The following is a 24,072-nucleotide window of genomic DNA, read 5'->3' as shown; positions in this document are numbered from 1 at the left end:
CAAAGGTAGGCTGTCCAAGCTCAGGACCTGAAAGGCAATGGCCCCACCCCTCACCTGGGGTAGTGTAAATATGCGTGGTATTGTGTTCCACCAGCACCTGCGCCACTGTGGGGTCTGGAACCTGGAAGGACTCGTCGTATGGAGGCTTGAACTGGCGGAGTACCTGCTCCCCATCCCCAAAGTTCCACCTGCCAGGGCAGCAGACAGTGAGTAAGCGAGCAGACAGGGCGCCCCTGGTTCTAAGTGAATCTCTACAATCACTCTTTCCTGGGTCATGGCTTCAAGGTACTATATATCTACTATAGCAAGACTTCCAGGCCCCACATGGTCCTACCCACTAGTATTCTCAATAGAGGGGGAAATTGAAGCTCTAAGCCAGGATTCCAGGGTAAATGCTAGGGGCAGAAATAAGAACCTGATGCCACCCCCAGCCCAGGCCCTGTTCAGCTAGGCCCAGAAGCACTCACAGGAAGGCCACCTCCACAGCTGAATCCACCAGCACACCACCTGTCAGTGCCAGTGTGGCATTGGGGGGTAACACAGTCGGTACTGCAGATACCCACAGCCCATGCATCTTGTTCATCCGCTCCACAGTGACATTGTAGTTCACGGTGATGTTGCTCACATGGTTAGAGGCTGTCAGCTGAGGAGACAGGCATCAGTGGGTATGGCCCAGAGGCAGCAAGGACAGATCAATGGGTGAAAGGCCTCGAGCCCTGACTCAGCAGCCTCCCCACACTCACCCACAGCTGCAGCAGGGTCCTCAGGGGCAAAGCAAAGCAGAACAGAAGGCAAAAGTGAGCACCCAGATATCCCAGGACCCCATGCCACCCTGCACAGGCCCCTGCCTACCGAGAGCTTGAAGATGGCAGCACTCTGGTATATTACATTGAAGACAGTGTTGTGGAAAGTCAGAGACTGCTTATCATCAATGGTCCACCGGAAGGCTACGTCTGAGCCAGCCTCTACCATGGGGCTGTACCGCTAGGGAAAGGACATGACATTGGCCAAAGCTATGATTTTGTTCCAGCCTAAAGCTGACTCTGCTCCTGGTCCCATCTGTCCCCCTCAGACTTACTGAAGAATTTTGTGTGTGGTGCAGGGTAGCCAAGGGGGTCTACCAGCTGAACCCTGACTGCAAGGCACCCAGGTAAAGGAGAGCAAGGAAGTACCAGGGATCATGTTGGCTTAGAAGCTATATAGTATAGGGGCCAAGCTTGGGTACTGAGAGCCAGTGTCAAGGTCACCTCTCTAACCTACAGTCAAATGGCCTTAATTATACCTTGACCTCTCCCTCAATCCCTGCATCTGTGAAGTGGACCTAGCATCAGCAACACAGTCACCCTGACCAGCCAGTCCTCATAAGCTTCCTTCTCAGTGGATAATCTTTGGGAAAACATTTGAATCTCAATGGACCTCAATCTCGGAGGTTTACCCAGGTCAGTGCAGAACAGGTATATCCACAGGGGAAGCCATCATATACACCTGGACAAGTCATGAGAGATGGACAGAAATGGCCCTTAAGTGAATGACTGCTGGTGCTAGGGTGGGCATGCCCAAGATGAGGACAATGCCATCCCCTTAGGATAAAGCAGATAGCTAGATCTTGAGGTTTCAGATCCCATTTCAACAGGCACATGCATCAGGTAGCTACAAGCACCACAGATGGCCCAGAAACACATGGGGTCTCGTGGAGGCTCAGGGAAGGCTGGGGCAAATGTGATGAAGTGCTTCCTAAAATCTGAAGAGTAGAAACATCTGAGTCTTTAGAACAGATGTTCTAACTGTGACCTTCAGTAACTTACAAATTGTTAAATGGGGCTCAGGTGTACTCACAACAAAAGAACCTGTCTATCTTGCACGAGTCCCTAGGTTCCATACCCAGCACCACTAAGGAGAGATATAATCACTAAGAAGACAAGGGCTCCCCAACAGGTCCCACTGGAAATCCTGTAATAGGTGCTATCAGCCCTAGAAAACACCTGAAGGTCATCCCTCCTCAATGGGGAGGAGGCTTCCTGTTTTTACCATTTAGAGGGCTGGGTTGTAGGACACTTACCACCAGGATGCCCTGTAGCACTCGGGCCTCAGGGCTTGGCACAGCACGGAGGCCACAGATGGGCTCCTCAGCTGTCACTCTCAGGCTGAGGTTGGCCTGGCTGGCTCCATTTTGCGCCACAATCTCCACTGTGTGATCCCCCTCCTTGAGCCTGGGCAACATCAACACTGAGAACAGGGTGCCATTGGCCTCTTCTGTGCAATCTTGCTTGAGAAAATCCACCTCAGGAGGGCAGGCATCCTCGAAGGGAGCACTAATATTGCCCCCAAACCACTGAGCTGTGGCAGTGGCATTAGCACCAGAATCTACCTGAAGCACCAAGACTGAGCCGTTGGTTGGCACATAGATGTGGCCATCAAGGGGGATGGGGTGAATGACTCTCAGCCCAGCTATTGGAGAGACCACACTGAAGCTGCAGGACAGGTTTTGCCTGGATACGCTGTTGCCCACTGTAGCCCGGACCTCATAGTGCCCAGGATGCTGTAGTCCAGGGTTAGGCCCAAGGCCCAGCAGTGGTGTAAGCCGCTCTGTGACCAAAAGCAGCTGTAGGGAGCAGACAGGGCCAGCCCAAGCTTCTTCCAGATGGACAGGCAGGTTGGTCATCCAATCTGAGGCATTGGTTGAAAGGTACAGGGCTTGGCCAGGACAGCTGGAAGCCAGGGGACACTGTAGGAGAGTACCTGGGCCAGCATCATGCTGTAAGCCAATGAGGTCACCAGGGAGCATAGGAACATCCTGGCTGTGGAGGGTGACCTATAGAAGAGGGAGGCAGTGTTGTATCACATCCCCATAATAAAGACTAGAAGGACTACTGAGACAGAGAGGACAGAGTACCCATATCAGGCCTCAGCACTGAAAATGGTGCTTCGTGGAGTCCCTGCCTCAAGGCACTCATGGCTGAGTCAAACAGGACATTGTAATATAGGGGACATGCACAAGGAAGATATAGTAAGAGTGACTGCCACAGGTGGAAAGAACTTTCTCAGGGACATAAGGCTAGAAAGCAGGTAGCTGCTCCAAATGAGAGTGCAAGTTCCCCCTTAGAAGACAGAGGACAGAGGGCAGAGGCCCTGAGAAGGAGATGAGACTGGGCACTGGCGCAGGATGCAGGCAAGAGCATCAGGGCAAGGCTATTGAGCATATAAAGAAGCCTGCAAGGTATCTAGTTGAGAGACCACCATCTTGGGTAGATAGGGGGAAGTAGCCTCAAGAATAGGTCAGAGACCCACACCAGGACACATACCAAGTACTGTGTGGGAGGCCCTGCAGGCACAGAAAAAAAGAACTCCTTCCATAGTGTGTAGCTGGCCCTAGAGAGTCCCAGCCTTGACACAGACCCATTGATGCAGACATGAGAGTTACACGAAGCATCAAAAGGTATGCAGACATTGGCTCCTGGACACCAGAGTTCCTCAGGCACACACTTGGGGGCCGGCTCAGTCCTGTTGTCAGGCTCACTGCTGCCTTCTGGGACCGCTGCTGGGAAAGGAAGGATGTCATGAGCCTGATTCACTAACAAGCTACTATCAGGGATGCTCCACTTACCCATTATAAAACCAAACCTTGATAAGCAGTTCCCCAGTCTCCACCATCACTCCCCTGCCTCTAGATCATCCCCAATCAGGTACCACCCGATCTAGCTTTGGGACAAGGGAACAGGAGTTGGCAACTCTGCCATCATTCTACCTTGAGGCTGGAATCGAAGGCATGAGAAAATTCAGACAACCCACTAAGCCTCCACTTCATTTCCCTTTCAGAGCCCCACCTGCTCCTCCTGAGGGCCGGTACACCTGCAGCCGCATCTGGGCAGGCTCTTCAAGCTTCTGGGTAGAAAACTCTGCTGCAGTGAGAAAGGCTTCCCGGCTAGGGCTCAGGCCAGGGAACACCATGACCTGGAGGAGATGAGACAGCCTCAGCTCAAAACATCTACCCCTGGCAGTGTAAGGATAGCCCTCTCAAGGTTAAACCTCATTTCATGTCACTTGGGAAGAAAAACCAAATCAAAGTCAGCTGTGAACAACAGGATGCCTGAAGCAGGAAGATCATGAGTTCAAGGCTTGCTTAGGCTATACAACAAGACTTTGTGTGAAAAAAATAAAAATTTATCTGAGCAAAGGTTCAGGAGAAGCAGAATTTTTCAGATAACAGAACTAGATGCTTTTCATTTCTTCACTCTTAAATATTTTTCTAACTGTCACACTGGGCACACTAACAATTTTAACAACTTCTAACAAAACCTACTTGAGGGGTTTTGTTTTGTTTTTTTAGGGTTAAGGTGCTAGGAACTGAACCCAGATACTGAACCCTATCCCCAGCTCCCACTTTGATTATTAGCAACAGAGCAGTAAAGTAATGTTGCAAAGGGTTCTAGAACACAGAAAGGCTGGCCTACCTCCACAGGTCGCAGCGGGCCCTGGACAGTTTCCTGCTGTGCCAATGGATGCAGAGGTCCAGACAGGCCTCCACCAGACATTCCCATGACAAAGTTCTCAGTATCCCACACAGGCCCTAGGGGTGGTAAGTATGCAATGAGGTACCAGAGCCAGGCAGAGGTGACACTGGGGAAACATTCAAGTTGGAGCTGGACTTAGGACTAAGCCACCTAGCAAAACCATCTGGCCCCCTCTCATCTTGTTTCCTCTGTCCTTATTTTTTCTGGTTTTGTCCCAACCCAGACACAAGAGCAAACATTCATGGTCAGTACTGAGCTTAGAAGACAAGCACAGAGAAGGATGGCTTCTGCCACACAGCAGTCCATACCTCCAGGCCGCAGCTCGCAGACATAACTATGTGGTGCTGAACACAGGTCTGTGTTGCATTGCCCAGCAGGCCCCAACCGCACACAATGCTCTGCTGTGGCTGGGTGTGGCTCCCCAGGCAGCCAGTTCTGGCAGCTTTCCAGGCTGAAGGCCTCACCCCGGGGATCCAGGCCTTCTGTCCCCTCCACAGATGAGAAGCCGATCCACACATCCAGGCTCCTATGGCCAGATTCAAGGGACGGCCAAGCCATCAGGGGGCAGCTCTGCTTGACCTCTGAGGACATACTCTTCATAATACCCTGGTAAATGGGCCATATCAGCCTCATTTTTCAAGTGTTAAAACAGCCTCAGAAACATTACCCAACATGGACCACAAACCCAGGCTCATAGTCACATTCATCCAGAATCATGTCTATGGGACCAGCTCTTCTTGGGGACCCATCTCAGATTTGGCCAAGGATCATGGGCCACCACCACACCTGAAGGGAAACTCTGAGGGCTGCAGAAGAGGACCAAGACTGCATCTATGCATGCTGCATGATAGTACTATCAACACTGGAAGGCCCCTCCAGAGGCAAAATCTAGAGGTTCACGGCCAAACGTAGGCACAGGTACATACCCAGGAACATATATGCACAAAGGTACATGCTTGGGTGTGGGCACAAACCTAGACACACACCCTGGGAGGGAGACATAATGGAGCCCTGGTTCCATGTAGGGCACTATTACCCATCAACTGGATGATTCTGGAGCAAGCAGGTCTTAACCACTCTGGACCTCTATTTCCCCTTTCCAACCACACAGGCAAAGTAAAGAATGTGATTAACCACTCACAAGACAGGTATTCCAATTCCACCCAGGGAGCAATCACCCAAGAGAGTTGGAGTATACCCTTACAACCCACCCAGACACAGGACTGTAGGGCCCAAGAATATGTTCCCACAAGCCTGCGCAGGGCATAGGAGCCTGAAAGGCTTTCCACAGATGGGATAGCATGTGGCATTGGGAAGGGAGGTACTCAGGGGATGGGGTGGGGGGTGAGCACAGCGGTAGGAAGAGGAGAAAATACAATCAACAGTGACCAAGAACTAGTCCTGTCAGCAGGACCCAGGGCCCTCCCCTACAGAGACAGGAAAGTCTGGGGGCCAGGACCCAGTTCTACCTTTGACACTTCCCAGAAACGGTTAGAGAAGCTGCCCCTACCTACATCTGCCTTTACATACACAGAGCTGGCAGCAAAGGCCACCTGTGGGGCTGTACACAAAGGCCCAGCTGCCCAGCTTTCCTCCTGAGCCTCTACAGGCTTAAGGGCTTTGGCCACACCCAGAATTCTGAGCAACCCCCACCCATTTTGCCCTTTCCAGCATAGGTGTACCTGGTAACCTTGGAGACTAGGAAGTGCTGGATGGCAGGACTGTCCACCATAGCCAAGGCAGCTCCAGCCCAAGTCCGACATTGCTCCTGTGCTTGCAGCCAGGGTGCCTTCTCTGCCACCAGGCGGTAGCAGTGCCCATTGCCAGGGAAGATCTCTGTGTCCAAGGGGCAGAGTGGGTGGACCACTAGGTATGGTAAGCAATGAACAAGACATCAGGGTATGCATGAGGCTGGGTGCCAGGCTCTGCCCTACCACCCAGGTTACAAGAGGAAGCAGGAGGGTAGGCACCTTGGGCAGGCTCTTTATCCAAAGCCAGGATGCTATAGGTGACCTCAAGGGCTGAGCCTCCACGATGCCGTATGCCAAGTTCAAGGCTCTCGTTACTGTGCACAAAGGATGGGCACACAAGCTCCAGGACAGTAGGTGTTGCTTCTACTTGCACCTCTGTCTCCAGCAGAGCTGAGCCAGCCCCCAAGGCCAGCACAACTGTCATGTGATAGCTCCCAGGTAGCACATAGAAGTGGGTGGCAGCAGGGCTAGCCATGTCCACCTCAGGTGAGCCATCTCCAAAGTTCCAGCGTGTTGAGCTAATGGGCAGGGAGGAAGTAATATGGAAGTCTGCTGGCTGGCCAGAGGCCAGGGGTCCATGGGGCCCCACCAGGGTAGCCCCTGGGGAGGCGGGAAAGGTGTGCTGGAGCAAGGTGGGGCCCCCACAGGCAGAGTTGAGGGACAGTGAGATGCTGGAACACCAGGATGAGCAGGCTGCAGAAGAGTTAGAGGCCTGGCCTGCCCCACAGAGGCATTGATTCTGCTCCGAGAGGGCTGCAAGGCCCTCACCAGCTGAGAAGCAGAAGGCACTGCAGGCCTCAGTCTCCAGTGGTCCCTCATGGGCAAAGTAGAAGGGTACTGCTGCCACAGCACCTGAGCTGTTGTCAGGGAGGCAGGCGACATATTCCTCACCTGGGAACAGAGAGAGACAGTGGTCTCAGGAACTTACTTTCTTCTGGCTGCATCGTGTTCCCTTACCAACCCTCTTTAAAATCCATGTCAGAGCTGCCACCCCCAAAGATGCCTTCTAGACCCTATCTGGCCACTATCTTCCCATGTATGCCTTTCCCTGGGCCTCATCTGTAACCAAGTCTGTGGCTCCACTCTCCCTGGGTACTGCCCAATAAGAAAAAATGTCATCCCTGTCCTATAGCCCCACACCCACTGCACTCACCACAGGCATTGTCCAATAAGGGGATACTGAGGAGAGGTTGGCCGGCCAGTGGAATGGGCCCCCTGCACGTGGTTGCCTCAGACTGTACCACATGCACCTGATGTTCCTTTGCCCAGCGTGGCAGCCACGCCAGACCACAGTTGCACTCAAATGGGTTCCCACTCAGGTTTCTGCAGGGGAGGGGCAGGTGTGGGGCACCAGGCCAGCAGGGGTGCAGTTCAGCTTCCCACTACCCACAGCTCTCAAAACTGGGAGGGGCTAGGGAACAGGGCAAGATGACAGAGGAGGTGATGGGGACAGGAGTCCAATCACTGAGACCCACTAAAAACAAAGAAACTTACATTTCACTTAAATTAAATAAATTAGCAAACACGCCTTCTTCTAATGTAGAAATCCTATTGTTGCTTAAGTCCCTGCAAGAAAGAAAGATGGGGCAAGGTGTAACCTTCTGATGACAGGTAGCTCTTTCTGCTTGCCCTGAGTAACCTTTAGTGTGACGGGCATGTCATGAGGAAGGGGATACTCACAGCTCCACCAGTGCTGAAAGGTTCACCAGGAGCCCTATGTCCAGCGTCTGAAGTAGGTTGTGGGACAGGTCTCTGAGGAGTAAGTGATAGTCAGGAGACGAGCTCTGGGCTAGTTGAGGGCATATCTGGTTCTCACCAGGAGATTCCCAGCATTCTCGACCCACAAGCCCCACCCCTATTCTCAGTCCCCAAGAGGGCTTTTCTTGCTGGTCTGTGTAGGTCTGTGTACTGGGGCACAGCCTGGCCAGCAGCAGCAAAAGTTCTCGTGGGAGCTCAGAATGACCAAGGTGTTACAGATCTCTAAGGGAAAGTAGAGCAAGGCAGGCTGCTCTTCCGTGACCTCTGCTGATGCCCTTCAGTGGCAGGCACTGAGACACAGCGGGCAGCTAGGGGCCAAGGTCAGGGCCACCAAGCAGGAAGTGGTTGTGGTCAAATTCACACACATTTTCTCATGAAAGATGTGAGAAATAAGTAATCTGGGGAAACTGCAGTAGAAGAGCCAAGGACCTCAGAATCTGCAAGCAACTCAGTCCTGTACCGAGGACCATTACAGTAGCCACACAAAATAACTGACCCGAGCACCTTCTCTGTGACCTCCACAGCCCTCCTCCAAAAGAAGAACCTTGGGCTACCTCCAATACAATAGAAGGGTCCCATACAAGCAAGGACCGGCTCCTTATACTTTTTTACGTAAGATTCAGGGTTTACCAGGGCTGGAGAAACCAGCTGCTAGTAGAGGATCCTCAAATGTTCACAAGATGCCATAGGGGCACTAAGATGAGCTGTCTAAGGAAGAGTCCTGCTGGATAACCCCGCACCACAGTGCTGGTGATGACACACAGCAAATTTCTCCAAATAAACCATCACAAACCCTTCATTCAGGATGTGGAGATGGCTCAGCATTCTGAAAGCACTTGCCTCAGAAGCAAGAGGACTGAAGTTTACATCTCCAGAACCCTCATAAATTCTGGCTGGTGAGACTAGCCATACTGACGAGCTCTGGGTTTGATTAGAGACCTTGCCTCAAAGAAAGATGGAAGAATGACCAAGGAAGATTCCCAACATCAACCTCAGGATTTCCTACATCCATCTGTATACACATGCAAACATACACAAGCATACCACCTACGCATAAAAATGGGGAGGAAAGGCACCCCAGACTTCAAAAAAGATGCTATGAAGGTTTGTCTAGAAGTACTGTTGAGAAGAATTAAGACATGCGGGAATAGAATGTGGGGAGATAGCTCAATCTGTAAAGTGCTTGATGGGAGACCTGAGTTTATTCCCCAGAATTCACATAAAGAAGCCAGGTGTGGTAGTGCATATTTGTAATCCAGTACAAGGAGGTAAATTCAGGCAGATCCCTGGAACCTGCTAGCAAGAAGAGATCCTGCCTCAAATCATGGTGGACAGTATTCCTTTTTTGTTTTGTTTTTCTTTTTTTAAGAGGATCTCACTATGTGGCTCTGGTTATCCTGGAACTCACTATGTAGATCAGGTTAGCCTCAAACTCACAGAGATCCATCACTCTTGAGTGCTGGGATTAAAGTCATATACTACCACACCCAGCTGCTGTATTCCTCAGGAGTGACAACTTAAATTGTTCTTTACCCCACCCCAGAAATGTTGGGACAGGAGAGATGGCTCAGAGGTTAAGAGCACTGCTGCTCTTGCAGAGGACTCATGTTCAGCCCCCTGACATCCACATGGTGGCTAACAACCACCTGGGACTCTAGTTTCAGGGATCCAATGACCTATTCTGTCCTCTGTGGGCACTATACACATGTGGGGCACTGAAAAACTACAGGAAAAACACTCATACATATAAAATAAAACATACATAAATCATAAAAAATAAAAAGGAGCCGGGCATCATGGTGGCACACGCCTTTAATCCTGGCACTCGGGGGGGTGTGGGGGGTGGGCGTAGAGGCAGGCGGATTCCTGAGTTCGAGGCCAGCCTGGTCTACAAAGTGAGTTCCAGGACAGCCAGAGCTATACAGAGAAACCCTGTCTCAACCCCTCCCCCCCCAAAAAAAACAAAACAAACAAACAAACAAACAAAAGACCATGCTTCTTGCAAAGGATGTCCTTCATTCCATTCCAGAATTGAAGAGAAAAAACCTAAGTGGAAGCAACTTGCCAGGCGCCGGCACAACCTTTAATCCCATAACTTGAAGGGCAGAGGCAGGCACATCTCCCAGTTGGGGCCAGCCCAGTCTACACAGTGAGTTCTAGGACAACCAGAGCTATGAAGGAAGACCCTGTTTCAAAACTAACAACAACAACAAAGAATAAGCAGAGCTCAATCTCTACTTCATAGGATGTGAACCATCCAAGATGCTGTCTTTAGGCATGCACATGTAACAGCCTTGTGTACTGGCTGCTCCACTGTCATCTGTCACCCTAGACTAAGAAAAACATTACACATCCTGTGGAAGCACTCAAAGCAACCTGTACTAAGATCAATAAGAACCATCTCAATGAACTGATTGTAGACTGACACAGGAACTCGGTGCCATGACGTGACCAAGTCTTCCTGGCCTGGCCTCCATCCCCAACTAATCTCCCAGACACCACCCTGGCCCTTTGCTAATTCTCATCTCACCTCCACTATCCAAGCTCCTACATGTGAGGCAATGGTCATACCAGGGGAACTATCAGTTAGACCTAAGCAAAGACTGTCCAGTGGCTAGTGATGACAACAACAGAAAACGCTGAACTTGTTAGAAGAAACCAGGATGTAGACTGAGAAAAGGCTGGTGAGGTAGGAATAGAGACCAACATAGGCAGGCTCATACTTTTGTCCCTAACATGGAGGCTTTCTAGCCTAGCCTTCAAGATTAGAGGACGAAGAGGAAGGAAGTGAGGAATTATCTCCAAATTTCATTTTCTTAGAAAGCCACCCTGAGTGTTAGTTGCTAGGGTCACCTAAGAAGCCAGCTGATGCACATCAGCCTCAGGGTACTGGGGACCCCTCGTTATCTAAGAACACTTCAATCCCTCATCCAACCAGGCTCTCCACTGAAGCCCCTTCCCGAAAGGCTGCTTTGTAGCACTGGTCCCCAGACCTCATCTGGACTTGGGTTATTAACTAGAAAAGAAATGGGGCCATAGGGAACTACTCAGCTAAACTCCCCAAACAAGACAGCTTAGACACAACTCTGACTCATATCTCTGGGGCTAGAGAACAGCACCAACAGACATGGTGGTATGAAGGGATGTGGGGACAGTGGAGAGACACACGAGGTCCCTGTCCAAAGACCCTGAACAGAAATTTTCCATGTTCCCATCTGTTGTTGCCATTACTGTTCTGAAAATATGGCCAAACCTGACTAGCCTCATCTTTGAAGGCCTGACTTCCTGCCAGATGATGTCACTGTAGTCTGATGCCCAGGAACCATATTTGGATTCTCTGTAAGGATCTGAGATAAAACAAAGCCAGGCACAAGGTATCCTGGCAGAAGGCACACAGAAGTAGGGGGCAGCACCACAGGCCCTTTACCTGCCATGAGGAGGTAGCAGGTAGCCTAGCTAGAACACTGTAAGCGGGCTACACAGAGAAGCCCTGTCTCAAAAAACAAAACAAAACCAAACCAAACAAAAAAGACCTAACCCAGGCACTTACAGAAGACACAATAGTCAAAGCTAGAGAGAAGCTGAACTGGGACTCACACGCACTGGGGCAACGGGCAAATGTCCATACTATTTCCTCATATGGCAGGTCATCATACTGCTTGCATTCCCAGGAAAGACAGAACTTCAATCTCCACGTAGATGTGGAGTGTTTCCAGCTTGTGCTGTCTGCTGCCCCTCTCCTGGTCCACAAAGGGTGACTATGCTGGAAATGGTGAATAAAGAACTTCCATACTCCATACATGTGAGCACCCTGCCTTCCAGATCAGACCCTCTGGTGGGACTAGATCCCAATATTGCCACCTCTGTGGAGCTACCTGACTTGATGACTTCAGGGGCTGGAGAGATGGCTCAACAGTTAAAAGTACTCTTCCAGAGTCCTGAGTTCAAATCCCAGCAACCACATGGTGGCTCCCAACCATCTGTAATGAGATCGGATACCCCTTCTGGTGTGTCTGAAGACAGCTACAGTGTACTTAAATATAATAAATAAATAAATCTTTTTTAAAAATTATTAAGCCAGGCGTGGTGGCACACACCTTTAATCCCAGCACTTGGGAGGCAGAGGCAGGTGGATTTCTGAGTTCGAGGGCCAGCCTGGTCTACAAAGGGAGTTCCAGGACAGCCAGGGATATACAGAGAAACCCTGTCTCAAAAAAACAAAAAAACAAAACAAAAAAAAAAAAACAAAAATAAATTTAAAAATTATTAAAAAAAAAAAGGGACTTCAGCTTTCCAAGCATATCTGTGGGCTCTCCTACCCCATTAGACATCTTGTTTCTGACTCTCAATTTTCCTCTAATAAAGAGGAACAGGGTGCTCCCTGGGTCTCCACACATAGGCTACACAAGTTGGGGTGACACTGTGAGACAGGGAAAGCAGGCACTCTCAGGGCAAATCTTTGAGACAAGGATAGCAAGAATATAAAGGCAAGTGTATAGGTCTATGCAAAGGTGGAGAGCAAGGAGGGTCACTGTAAACAGTACAAGCCCTTACTAAGATGGGCCAGTTGTTAAGACCAACCTTTTTCCAGAGCTGCAATAGAAGGCTCTCAACAGGCTGCCCACAAGCTACAGCCCAGACCAAGAGCTAAGCAACCTTGGTTTTTTCCTCAGCTGTGGGGAGTGGCCTAGGTGCCCGCTCCTTAGTCTAGATGTAGGGGGTAGGAGGGTGTAAGGGCCAGCTGGAGCCCCAAAGGAAACATCTGCACATTCCAGACACATGTGGTCAGCAGGAGGGTGAGTGCCAGCCACCCCCCACCAGCCCATTGCTGGCCGCCATGCTGGAAACAGGGCTCAGGGGGAACAGTTCTGAGGGGCCATTTGTGGATGTTATGTAACCCATCCCACAGGAGCCAGCTGCCTCCTCCCTCTGGCAGGCTAGGCCAGCAGAGTAAGGAGAAAGCCCCCAGTCCTCCCCCCAACCCCCCGCCCCTGAGGCCCAGCTTCATCTTCTCCCTGGGAGAACAGAGTCCCTTCAATCAGCAAGGATGATCCCCCACAAATATTTCCAACCAGAGATAGGACAGAAGGAAATGGAAACCACCATGTAGGCACAGTCTTAGGTCTCAGAGACTGAGGAACAGAGCCCCTAGACTGGCCTCACTCTGGGTGCCTTTCAGCACTAATGGGCCTTTTGTAGCCTAGCAGCAGAGCCAGTTAAGTGTAATATCCTCACTCTGTTTTTGTTCTCTTTGCTTTTTGTTCCCTTCTATTTATGGCAAGCAAGGCTGGCTTCCAGGGCCGGAAATGATGTTTAAATTAATGAATTCAAGTTTAAGAGAGCGAGCTGGGGGGGCGGGGGAGGGAAACAGCCTAGCACAGTGGCATCAGTATGGATGGGGTAGTCTCCGGATTATACCAATTGTTAGTCCAGGGAGAAGGGTCAGAGAGGCCAGCCATGCCTTCCATCACTCTGCATGCATCTTGAGGCCCATCTCTCTCCTGGCTTCAAACCAGGACTCTGCACACACATAGTAAGGAGCTCAGAAAGGACACCAGTATTCAGGCAGTGGAGATGTCCATGTTAAGAGGCCCTCAACCAGGCTACAGGACCTCATAGTTCCAGGGCACGGAGATAGAATAAGCCCCACATTGTTACAAGATGTTCTGTAGGGTATTTTTGTCCTTACAGAACCCTTCGTTATAGTCCTGAGTACTCCCACAACTAAACTATCACCAGTATGAGATGCCAGGGGTGACATTACCTGACTAAGATTTTCTTGGGACCTATATAGGCAAGAGCGGTAATCAAAGACTCAGACCCCAAAACCAGAAGAAATGTGACAGGCAGTGGGTCCTCCTAATATTGAGAGAACAGCTCAGTCTAGCCCAAGAAATGGCTATTCCAAGAGTTGTCCACTGTCCCCATGTTAATAAGACCAGTTAGGGGTGGAAGGCTCACTCACCTTCACATGAATGGGGCATGGAGGCCACTCAATCAGACCACAAGAAGGAAAAGAACCAGCACTAGAGACACTTGCCTCCCTCCAAACCACATCCTGATGTCCATGTACACAATGCCAGGACCATATGTGGCTGCTAATGTCCCATTACACTCAGCAAAGGCAGGAGCTGCTCCAACCTTGATTCCATGGTTCAAAGAGCCTGCCTCTTCCTTCACACTACCTGACATGTCTAACAACAACCAGTAGACTTAAGTTCTTGATGGGACTCAGTTGCTGCCCTGGTTTCCTAAGACCCTGTGGTGTCCTGTAATGGACAGGGGCCTCAGTGCAGCTGTAGTCATATCTCAACTATTTGGGAAGCAGACCTGGACAGCAGCAAGAACCAGCTCAATACCCAGGCAATGAGCAGCATGGAGGCTTAGGCCCCTTGAGACCTCTCTACTCCTAAGCTGCAAGGTGGCCCCTTACAGTAAGGATTATTACTGTAATCCTTACCCTAAAGGCTGCAACCAGGAGACACTGCCTTTAGCCACTGCCAGAGGAACAAAGCTCTTCCCAAGATAGTTCCACAGGATCCAACCTGCCTTCCTAGCACTAGGGATACTACATTTTGCTAGGATCCAACCCATAGGAGTGCCACGGAGAAGAACTGCCTACCTTGACCCCTAAGTACACCACTTTCCTTGGCAATTAGTGCCTGGGCATCACAAGGCCTCTTTATGAAAAAGACTTCTGCCAAGCCAGAAAGAACGAGGTGTTCCGAGAAAAGACATGAGCTGCATTTTCCAGCTGTATCTCGTCCTTCTGAGAGACTGCTCACGCCCTGTGGTGCTCACACCAGGCCAGCTGGAGCCACACAGACAGCTGAGGCAGGCCAGGCCTAAGCATGGAACCCAAACAGCCAACACCCCAGAAGGCAGCAGGAGAAGCAGAGTGTTTTCATTCCAAAGCACTAGGCGGGCCGCTGTCTGGGCTCCTGCTGCTGATGTTGGCCACCACAATGTTCCGGAAAGGAAAATGTGTCTCCATCCAAAATGGCTTCCTCAGCTGAAACCCAACCCCAGGCAGGGTTTCCCTCAGGACCCAGGGTCACTATGCCCCCCTCCCTCTCAGCAGAAACCTTGGGACAGAAAATAAAGGAGGTAGCAGAATGGGCCCGTATGCTCTGGGAAAGTTCAGGGAGGTCCAAGCATAACTCAATGAGAGTCACAAAATGGGAGCCGGAGAAGGCAGAAAAAGGCTACATAGGGAGCCCATGTGGAGACATTCTGTTTGCCCACTGTTGATGGAAAAAAAAAAGAATGCTATTAGAGAACCCAAAAGAGGAAGCCTAGCATGGTGGCCCATGTATTGGGATACAGAGCAGGAAAACTGATGCCAAATTCAAAGCCAGACAGGGATATCTAGCAAGACTCTACCTCAAAACAGAAACAAAAAAACAGGAAGGGAAAATGGAGGTTTACACATATTCTGGTTTTCCTGAAACCTCCCAAGGTTCACTGGCATATAGAGCAGAATGCAGGGCAGTACCATATCATCACCCAAATCAAAGAATAAGGTGAACTGAGATAGCAGACACCACAGTGTGCTATCTCAACACAGCCTTACTGCTTTATACATGCCCTCCAGGACATGAAAAGACAACATGGAAGCTAAGATTAATAAGGGGAAAACTAAATATGTTGATTTTCCACTGTGATCCCAGCACCAGAAATGATGCCAAGTTAGAAGCCAGCCTACTCTATATATTAAATTCAGGCCAGCCAGAGATACAGAATGAGACAGTAAGACCCTTTCTCACACACACACACACATACACACACAAACAGAAAAATAAAGGCAAGAAAGAAAAACAAAAAGGATGGCACTGTCACTCCCATGTGCAGTGTCAGCAGCAGCACAAGGGAAGTAAAGGCAGAATAGGAAACTCAAGGTCTATCTTCAGTGCATAGTAAGTTTGAGGCCAACATGAGACCGTCTCAAAAAAAAAAACTAAAAAAATTGGGGGCTGCAGAAGTGGCTAGGAGCTCAAAGCTTGTGCTGCCTTCCAAAGATCCTAAATTCAGTTTCCAGCACCCATGTTGTTCAGCTCCAGGAGATATGGCACCCACCTATTGGGGTACTTGCACATATGTTGCAGTCACACAAGCACACCAAAGATACACATGAATAAAAATAAAATCTAGAGTTGGGCATGATGGCACACATCTTTAGTCCCAGCACTCAGGAGGGGAGAAGCAGGTGAATTTCTAAGTTCAAGGCAAGCCTGGTCTACAGAGCGAGTTCTAGGATAGTCAGGGCTACACAGAGAAACCCTATCTTGAAAACCAATAAATAAAATATAAAAATTAAAGTAAAATAATACTTTAAAGCAAATATAAATTTAAAAAACTAAACAAAGAAGCTGGGTATAGTGGCTCGTACTTGTAAGCTCAGCTTCAGGAGGCTGAGATGGTTCATAGCGAACTCTGGGCCAGAAAGGGCTACAAGGTGACATCATGCCTCAAAAAACAAAACTAAAAATTAGAGGGGGTCCAGCATACTTGGTACATGCCTATAGTCCCAATACTGGCTGAAGCAAGAGGATTTCTTGTGCCTGTTCAAGACCAGCCTGGGCAATGGAGCAAGAACCCCATCACACACACACACCACCATCACACATGCCCCACACCACCCATAGAGGTGAGAGGGTACTGGGCTAGGAGTAGGTCTCATAAATCCTCCCAATGCTAAAGGCATCTTATCTTTGAGGTCAGACTTCCGGTGTCCCTGACCTGGACACTGAGGTATGGTGTCCCTGACCTGGACACTGAGGTATGGTGTCCCTGACCTGGACACTGAGGTATGGTGTCCCTGACCTGGACACTGAGGTATGGTGTCCCTGACCTGGACACTGAGGTATGAATAAGAATTTGCCTGGTCACACTGGTCTCTCTTTCTGTACAGCACCTGGCCTGAGCACACATCCCACATTCAGGCTCTCTGCTCTGTCTGCAGCAGGATGCTCTTCAGGTACATTTCCTGTTGGTGGCTGGTAGGTACGGACAAGGGGACCTACTGAAACATCTGTAGTGCTCGTGTGCCAGTGCCTGAACTTGTCCATGCACCACAATCCCTTACCTCGGATGCCCCCAACTCACCCTTAATACCCCTTAGGTATTTATTTATAGGCAAGGAAATTAAGACTTGAGGCTGATTGGTTGAGCCAAAGTCACATGGAAGTGCAAGGTTTGGGACATAAACCTAAGTCTGATGACAGAGTCCCATGCTTTCCTCCAGACAGAGAACTGGGGCAGGGAGCAGAGGCAGCTTAGGAGCCCCAAGGGAGCACACAGCAAACCTTCAAGAAGCCTGGCGTAGTGGTGCACATCTTTAATCCAGTACTCAAGAGGTAGAGGCAGGTGGATCTCTATCAGCTCAAGGTCAGCCTGGGCTACATAGTAAGACCCTATCTCTGGGGAGTGGCAGGGGTGGTGGGGAGAAGAAGAAAAAAGAAACTAACTAGGGACAAAGTACCTCAACAATCTATCCCATCCCCTGAGTGAGTTCCAGGGCCCACAAAAGGAGGCACTGTCATCTCTACTCCTTGCCATCTATTAACCAGCCTGAGTGCAGTCTTGGGGGTCAGCTGCAAGACTCTCTGACCATATTACTTCTTTGTGACACACCAGTCTATGACTCTAAAAACTACCTCAACACCTGGGAGTCTTAGTTTCAAAGTCAATACAAGAACAAAGAGACTTCAAACCACAACCCCACAGAAAGACAGCACTGGCAGAAAGGACACCTAAAGCCCAGCATAAGCCTCTGAGAAAGCAGACAAGGAAGAGTGTGTCTCCTGGATAATCCCCTCAGACTTGTTCTCCTACCTCTCAAAATTGGGAGGAGGGGGTTCTCCTTACATGAACCAAGCTGGATCCAATTTGTAGCAACCATCTTGCCTCTGCCTTCAAGTGTTAGGATGATAGAGATGTACTACCATACCTGACCTCCCAGTGACCAAAATCTATTTTTGTATAAACTTATTACTTGGTATAATTAAAGCTTATTTTCATCAACAACAAAATTCAGGAAAAAATTGCATACTATAAAGTTCACATTTCAAACTTGACAATTTGATGATTTTTAGTGTCTTCCTTCACAAGCCTGGGTAATCATCAACACTAATTTCATGTTTTCATCATTCCACAAAGAAGCCCAACGGTCCTTGACTACTACCCTCAACACACTATTAATCTTTTTCTATCTCATTAGATTTACCTATTCTTAACTTTTCTTAGGGTTATTTTTAAAAAAGACTTATTTATTTTATGTATATGAGTACACTGTAGCTGTCTTCAGACACACCAGACAAGGGCATCAGATCCCATTACAGATGGTTGTGAGCCACCATGTGGTTGCTAGGAATTGAACTCAAGACCTTTGGAAGAGCAGTCAGTGCTCTTAACTGCTGAGCCATCTCTCCAGCCCTCTTAGGGGTTTTTTAATGCTTTGAGGGTTTTGGATTTTTTTAAAAACATATTTCTGTGTATGGCCTAGGCTGACCTCAAATCCAAAATCCTCCTGTCTCAATCTCCCCCAGTGTTGAGATTACAAGTATAAACCATCATACCTACTTATTCCCCTCCCTACTATTTTGTTTTGTTTTGTTTTTTGAGACAGGGTCTCTGTACACTGCTCTAGGTGTGTCCTGGAACTATGTTGATCAGGCTGGCCTCAAACTCAAAATCTAAAAATGTATAGTACCTGTCACCAGAAATGATATCTAAAACAACAATGTCTGAAGCCAAAAATAAGTTTATACCTAGTGTCAGGTGAATATCCCAGAGATCTTTCTTCAACAATAGAATGTCCTGCCTTGTAGTCACTAGCCAGAGAGGTCCCAGAGACCTTGAAAGAGGTGTGACCCACCACAACAGAGCTGGAGACACAGAGGACAGAGACATGCAAGAAGCCAACAACTCACAGCTCAGTCAGTCAGAAACTGGATACAGGAGTTAGTTTTTTTCAAAGTCAAAAGTAGAAAAAGAGAACTAGAAAAAGTGTAGCCATCAGCTAGATTCAGGCCATCAACTAACTGTACTAGGTAGACCTAATTCAGCCCCTAAATTAAACTACCAAAAATCCAGAGTCAGGCCTGATAGTACACATCTGTAATTCTAGCACTAGGAAGACTGAGGCAGGAGGATCAAATATTTGAGGGTTCAAGGCCAATTTGTACTACATGTCTAAACAAAAACAAACAAACAAAAAAACCCACCCCAAACAGCTGGGCATGGTGGCACACACCTTTAGTACCAGCACTTGACAGGCAGAAGCAGTCAGATCTGTGAGTTTGAGGTCAGCTTCACAAAAATGTACACAGTGGACATCCACTAAACCTAAGGAAGTGTTTCCTAGTTTAGATGTGTTTTCAGTGTTAAAATAGATAAAAGAATAAGATGCTGGTCTTTGGCTCGAAATATAAGACAGGAATGACAGGCAAGAAGGGTGAGGTTCATTATTCTGTTCTGCATACTTTTCACAATAGCAAGGCTTTAAATGATCCACAGTAAAGCTCAGAGTGAGTTAAGTAGCAGCACCCTTCCAGGAACGTCACCTTTCTTAAGCAGCAGCATGATTTTAAGCCAAGAAACGCTGGGAAGCTATGCTCTCAGAAGACCAGCTGTCCTGCTACCAGACATAGCCGTCCTGCCAAAGAGCCACACACATACAGAGGGGTCTGATAATCAGAAAGAAGGCAATGTTCCTTGGGCACCTAAGCACTAGCCTAAGGTTGCTGTCTGTGTCCTTGGTCCTCAGAGAAAACCATCTATCTGATCTGCAGTAGTCTACAGAATGGACAACCTACTGGACACAAACTGACCTTGAGAAGCAGTAGGGGGAACTCAACACCTGTCCCTGAGGCCTCAGCCGGTTAAGTCTCTTAGAAGCAGTGTTGGAGGTAGAAATAAAAATGTGAATTCTTTACCCATCTGTCCACACATGAGGTCTATCAGATGTCTCTTCCCACAATGTGAGGGGCTAATATCTTGAGAACCGTATGAAGTCAGTCAAGCTATTAGCTCTCAGAAAACCCCTTGTACCAAACCCAGGGCAACCGCTCAAGCTTCACTGCCGAGCAGAGCCCACAGACTTGTAGGCTCTCATCTTTCATTCCCTAGACAGCTCCTGGGAGGTCAGCAGAGGGTGAAGAAGGAGCCAACAGGAGCTGGACCTGACTCCTACAGATACCAGGTAGCAGAGAGAAAGAAGTGCCCTCATTCATAGCATCCATAAATCTGGATCAGATGCAATTCTGTGGATCCTATTAGATAGCAAAAGGGGATCCATCTCCAGAGACAGCTGCACCACAAATGCTACAGTGGTCAAGGAACACAATCATAGGAACCCAAATCTCAGCTCCATACTAGGGTGAAGTCACCAAGCCCATTATAAAAACCAGTGAAAGGGACCATTTCTACTTTAACAAGTTCCTGAGGGAATTGCAGCAAGAACTACTGTGGCTGAAGTGCCCAGGAAGTCTAAGAGGTTGGAATCAGCCGGGCAGTGGTGGTGCACACCTTTAATCCCAGCACTCGGGAGGCAAAGGCAGGCGGATTTCTGAGTTCCAGGACAGCCTGGATTACAGAGTGAGCTCCAGGACAGCCAGGGCTATACAGAGAAACCCTGTCTTGGGGGAAAAAAACAAAAACAAAACAAAACAAAACAAAAAAAAAACCGGTTGGAATCAGTTAATCCTGAGACAAATTACTGCAGTCTGCAATCTCCTCTTAACATTTTTGATCCAACCCTGGTTGCCAACACTGCAAAGGTCCAAACCTAAGCTATGATGTCTAGGCTGTGATACCTTGAAAATACATCGCATCTCCAAGCTTCTTTCCTCACCTGTAAAACAGAGGTCTGGCTCTACGCCAGAGAACTGGACTAAGAATTAAGTGTGATAATCTATAAAAAGAGACTAGTTAAGCCTGGTTCAAGATGTTGATCTCTCAGTGAGATTTGCCTGTTACTTTCAGAAGGCAAAACTGCCGAAATGGCAAATGTTTTAACCCCTCCTGGCAATTTCCCCTCCCTAAGTACCACTAGAGGCCCACATCCATCACACCCTCTACTCCCTAACACTTCTCCAGCAGTCACTATGTGTGGCCAACCTCAGGCCAGGCCGCTGGACCAACCTTTTGTCCCTTAAACATAGTCAATTCTTACACATCCATAAAATTCTTGTCGAGACTCTTCCCCTAGAGGCCAGCTCTGAGCCCCAACAGAAATCTCCAACCCCAGGATACACCTCAATTAGTCTCTAATTAACGTTTATTCCGCAACCTCCTACCACGCCCCACGCACTGTTGTAGCTCCTGTTTGAGGAGCCCCGCAACGTAAAACGTCAGTCTTCGTAGGAACTGGGATTTTTGGCTACTCTTCTGGGTCACGCCGGCTGAGGTCCAAGGTTTTCCTTATTTAGTCGGGCCGACATCCCTGCTGGAGCCTCGCCCTAGGAGCGGCCAGGCCCCGCTGCGTCTTGCGGCCCGAGCTCAGGACCGCGCCCACGCTCTGCGGCCGACAGCCCGGCAAAGCTCCAGAAGGGCTCTATCTACCTCAGCCCTGCTCCCGCCGGACCCAGTCATGATGCTCTAGCCAGGCCGCCCGCCGCCATGGCAACCGCCTGCCCGCCTGCACTGCCTCGGCGCAGCTACTCACAGCGCGGTGGCGTCAGCCGGGATGCGCAGACTCGGCCCTAGCGTCTGCAGCCAGCGGCCGGAGCAATTGACGCGGCAGGCGGCGTCGGGCGCAGGGCCGCAAAAGCAGGGGAGCGGGCAAGGCCCGCAGCCGCGCCCAGGGTCTCCGGCCAGCGCTCCGAGCCACAGGCCCAGGCCTAGGGCCAGCGCCAGGAGAGCAGGCGCGCCGAGCGGCATCGTCAGCGCAGCCCGCGCATGGCCCCGGTTCCCCGAGGCCCCTTGCGCCGGCAGCCGCAGTTCAGGAGGGGCCCGCGGACCTCATGGTGCGGCACGGGGCTGAATGCCGCGGCGGCCGTGGCCCGTCTGCGGTGCGACAGCTGCTCAGCGCTCTGGGGCAGGCCGCACCTCAGGGCCTTGGCCGCCTGCTCGCGCATTCGCGCTGCACTGCAGACCCAGCGCCAGCTCCTCCTCCTCCCCCACCTCCGGCGTGGGGCGGGGCGCCCTCAGACTCCGCCCCTGCGCTTCCAAGTTGGCTGTAGGTGGGACTGGATGAAGAGAAGGCCTTCACAGGCTCCGCCCTCTTCATTGCAGATCCTGCAGTAGGCGGGGCCTGAAGGAAGGGCGCCCTCAGAGGCTCCGCCCAGTGAGCGTGAGCCTTGGTGGGCGGGGTCTCACGGGAGGGGAGTCCTCCGGAGGCCCCGCCTTCTGCACCGCTGGGTCTGCTGCAGACCAGGCTTGAAGGTGGAGGAAGCTCCGCCCCCTCTGCTGCGGCGTTTCGAGCCCCGAGTCAGGCTGCGGTTTGAGCAGCTGCCCGCTTAGGCTGTCCCCTACCCACAACGGCTGGAGAGCTTATGGCTATTCACCCTGCTTTCCCGAGTTCCCCCTTGAAGTCCTCTGGCTGTTGAGGCCTTCTTGGAGTCAGTAGGTTTCTTCGCTCCTAGCCTTCTGCAATCAACAGTCACAATATTAAAAACACTAGTAGGTGCAGAAGAGAGGGCTCAGCACTGGGTGGTGGTGGCAAAGACTTTAATCCCAATACTCGGGTGGCAGAGGCAGGTGGATCTCTGAGTTCAGAGCCCAGCTTGGTCTACAGAGTGAGTTCCAGGACAGCTAGGGATATACCGAGAAACCCTGTGGAGGTGGGGGGTCGGTTAGCGGATAAAGGAAGCCTAATCAGCTGAGTCCTCTCCCGAAATCCACGTACACAAATCCAACTTATACAAAGTTGTCCTCTGGCCGCAACACCCTGGCCATAGCATGCGCTCTACACTGATAATAAATTAAAAAAACAAAACAAAACAAAAAACCCTGCGACCTACAGTTTCTGGGTGCCAGCTGTGCGAGCTTCCACTTCGCAAGTCTTCTCTGACCCTGGAGAGTACCGCCGACCTGAGTCAATAAATACTTGCTGCGTCATATCATGGACCTCTGCCAGAGCATGCTGCAGAGGCTCAGAAGTGATGCATGAGATTGAGCTCACCTGGAGTGGGTGCAGTTTAGCGCCGTGCCCTCCACCACTCCGCGCAGACCACCCTGCGGAGGTGCTGGGGAGACGCTGTACCACCCGCCCACCCGCCAAGCAGCTCCATCTCAGGCTTCAGTCTCCAGGTACTGTAGATCCTTGTGCGCAGGAGCTAAAGACAAAATTAAATTGAGAGAAAAGACTCCAACCATAGCACCGGGGAGTAATCCTTGAAAAAAATGTTTAGACGTCCAAATACCAAGAACTACACAGGAAATATTCAAAAAGGGAAAGAAAAATTAAATTAAAAAGGGAGAGAAAAGTCCACAAAGACAGGAAGTTGATGAGTGCCTTGAGACTGGAGGAAAGGGGTGGGACGTTCTTTGGGGCCAATAAGCATGTTTGTTCCGTAATTAGACGAGTGAATGAACAGCCTTATTAAATATATTGAAACGCACAGAAGCCGGGTGAGGTGGCACACGCCTTTAATCCCAGTACTCAGGAGGCAGGGGCAGGCAGATTTCTGAGTCCAAGGCCAGCCTGGTCTACAGAGTGAGTTCCAGGAAAGCCAGGGCTACACAGAGAAACCCTGTCTCGAAAAACAAACAAACAAACAAAACCAACTCACAGAGCATGCATGGTAGCATGCGCTTCTCAGGCCAGTACTCTAGAGTGAGAGGTTCCTAAAAGCTCCTGACCAGACTACTTAATTAATTTCTCACAGGACTTCCAAGGACACCCTTTTAACCTCTCTCAGCTCCTTCATGGATGAGAATAACAAATACCCATACAAAAAACATAACTTTTTTTTTAATTTTCTGAGGCAGGGTTTGACTGTATAGTGGTCCTGGATGTCCTACAACTCATTCTGTAGACCAGGCTGGCCTTAAACTCACAGAGATCATCTACCTACCTCTGCCTCCTGAGAGCTGGGATTAATGAGTAG

General features: G+C 49.9%; 1 protein-coding gene and 1 long non-coding RNA gene across 24 annotated transcripts in view; both read right to left on the bottom strand.

Moving 5' to 3' along the window:
- The window catches only part of Pkd1 (polycystin 1, transient receptor poteintial channel interacting), a 47,826-nt gene extending 24,351 nt beyond the window's left edge, over window positions 1–23,475 (bottom strand). For 11 of the 23 annotated variants that reach the window (XM_006523834.3, XM_006523841.4, XM_030249577.1 and 8 more), the window contains exons 1-15: window positions 21,687–23,475; window positions 7,943–8,014; window positions 7,757–7,828; window positions 7,416–7,585; window positions 6,482–7,153; window positions 6,194–6,377; window positions 4,820–5,037; window positions 4,452–4,567; window positions 3,825–3,951; window positions 3,303–3,538; window positions 2,060–2,812; window positions 853–984; window positions 744–749; window positions 468–643; window positions 55–188 (exon numbers count right to left, since the gene is read on the bottom strand). In XM_006523834.3, the coding sequence (XP_006523897.1) occupies window positions 55–188; window positions 468–643; window positions 744–749; window positions 853–984; window positions 2,060–2,812; window positions 3,303–3,538; window positions 3,825–3,951; window positions 4,452–4,567; window positions 4,820–5,037; window positions 6,194–6,377; window positions 6,482–7,153; window positions 7,416–7,585; window positions 7,757–7,828; window positions 7,943–8,014; window positions 21,687–21,901 (3,283 nt within the window). In that variant the 5' untranslated portion in view covers window positions 21,902–23,475. Of the gene's footprint in view, window positions 1–54; window positions 189–467; window positions 644–743; window positions 763–852; window positions 985–2,059; window positions 2,813–3,302; window positions 3,539–3,824; window positions 3,952–4,451; window positions 4,568–4,819; window positions 5,038–6,193; window positions 6,378–6,481; window positions 7,154–7,415; window positions 7,586–7,756; window positions 7,829–7,942; window positions 8,015–21,686 lie in introns of all 23 variants that reach the window. The other 12 variants (XM_030249580.1, XM_030249582.1, XM_006523846.3 and 9 more) reach the window with 8 other exon arrangements.
- LOC115488769 lies at window positions 8,625–21,680 on the bottom strand. Its single transcript, XR_003952238.1, has 2 exons — window positions 16,816–21,680; window positions 8,625–16,759 (listed from the first exon to the last, which is right to left on the bottom strand). It is a non-coding gene; the product is annotated as an uncharacterized LOC115488769 (long non-coding RNA).
- Window positions 23,476–24,072: the final 597 nt, after the last annotated feature.

Source organism: Mus musculus, chromosome 17, assembly GCF_000001635.26.
Source record: "Mus musculus strain C57BL/6J chromosome 17, GRCm38.p6 C57BL/6J".
NCBI classification, from domain to species: Eukaryota; Metazoa; Chordata; class Mammalia; order Rodentia; family Muridae; genus Mus; species Mus musculus.
This window is presented reverse-complemented; position numbering and strand designations above follow the sequence as displayed.